At 61.9% G+C, this 1,039-nt stretch overlaps 1 protein-coding gene across 1 annotated transcript in view; it reads right to left on the reverse strand.

Annotated features, from left to right (window-relative positions):
- Positions 1-776, reverse strand: part of RASGRP4 (RAS guanyl releasing protein 4) — an 11,893-nt gene extending 11,117 nt beyond the window's left edge. Inside the window, exon 1 of the mRNA XM_026658819.2 lies at positions 578-776. Within this exon, the coding sequence (XP_026514604.1) occupies positions 578-600 (23 nt within the window). The 5' untranslated portion in view covers positions 601-776. The remainder of the gene's footprint in view (positions 1-577) is intronic.
- Between the last annotated feature and the right edge of the window lie 263 nt (positions 777-1,039).

The raw sequence follows: 1,039 nt of genomic DNA on the forward strand, positions 1-1,039 counted from the left end.
AGGGGGCGCTGGCTCTGATCTGGCCCCAGGGCGGGGACTGGCTGGCTCTGGGGGGACCGGGAATGGGACCCCCTTTCCCCTATAGGCAACGCTGGTTGCAATACATCCTCAAGTCGGGTCCTCTGGCATAAGCCAACTGTAACCTCCCTGAGCAACACTCCCGGCCCCGGCCCCGCAGGTGCTGAGATCCTTACGAAGGGAGTGGCTTGGTTGGCCAAGCGTCAGGCTGCTCCCTCTCTTCTCACCAGCCCTCCTGCGACGGGCCAGCCGAGCCCCGAGCGGTTTCCGACGAGCGCTGGCCCTCCTGGGCCCCTGGCAGAGCCTTCCCCGTGCCCTGCCCCAGAGCTGGCTGCATTCCTCCCCGGGCCCAGGCGCGACGTTCGCCGCCCGCTGGCTGTGGACGCGGCCAGCCATTGGCAGCGCCATCTCGGGAAGTGAAAAGCCGATGTTTTGAGGGGGTGGGGGGGAATTGCTACCGAAACGACTGAAAAGGAGAAGCCACGCAGACTGAAACGGCCGCCCGGGGCCACAAGGAAAGCCCCAGCGATGACAGGCGCCAGCTCGGCCTCTCGCTTACCTCTTGCTCTCTCTCCTGTTCATGGCCGAGCTAAGCTGGGGTTAGCTTGGGTGTGTGAACACTCCCCCACCTCACTCCCACGACATGCAGCTGCTCGGCCCGCCGGCTTGGCTTCCCCACGGTCATTTGCGTCCTTGTGCACGGGAGAAAGAAAAGAAAACTCATGAACAAGCTCTCGGCTGCGGGCCCCGGGGCGGGACCTGTACTGTGGCCGGGCTGAGTCAAAAGGAACTGGTAACATTTGTGCTGATGGGTGATAAAAAAAGGAACTGGCTTATATGTGTGATGTCAGGACAGTGGGCTGTGTGTGTGAGAGACAGAGCGCCACAACAGGGGAAAGAACCCAGGAGTCCTGCCTCTCTTTCCCCCTTTAACCACCCAATCATGCTCCCCTTCCAAATCCAGGAAGAGAACCCAGGAGTCCTGACTCCCAGTCGCCTGCTCTAACCACTAGACCCCACT

This window comes from Terrapene carolina, unplaced genomic scaffold, assembly GCF_002925995.2.
Source record: "Terrapene carolina triunguis isolate 2854851 unplaced genomic scaffold, T_m_triunguis-2.0 Scaffold517, whole genome shotgun sequence".
In the NCBI taxonomy this organism is placed as follows: Eukaryota; Metazoa; Chordata; order Testudines; family Emydidae; genus Terrapene; species Terrapene triunguis.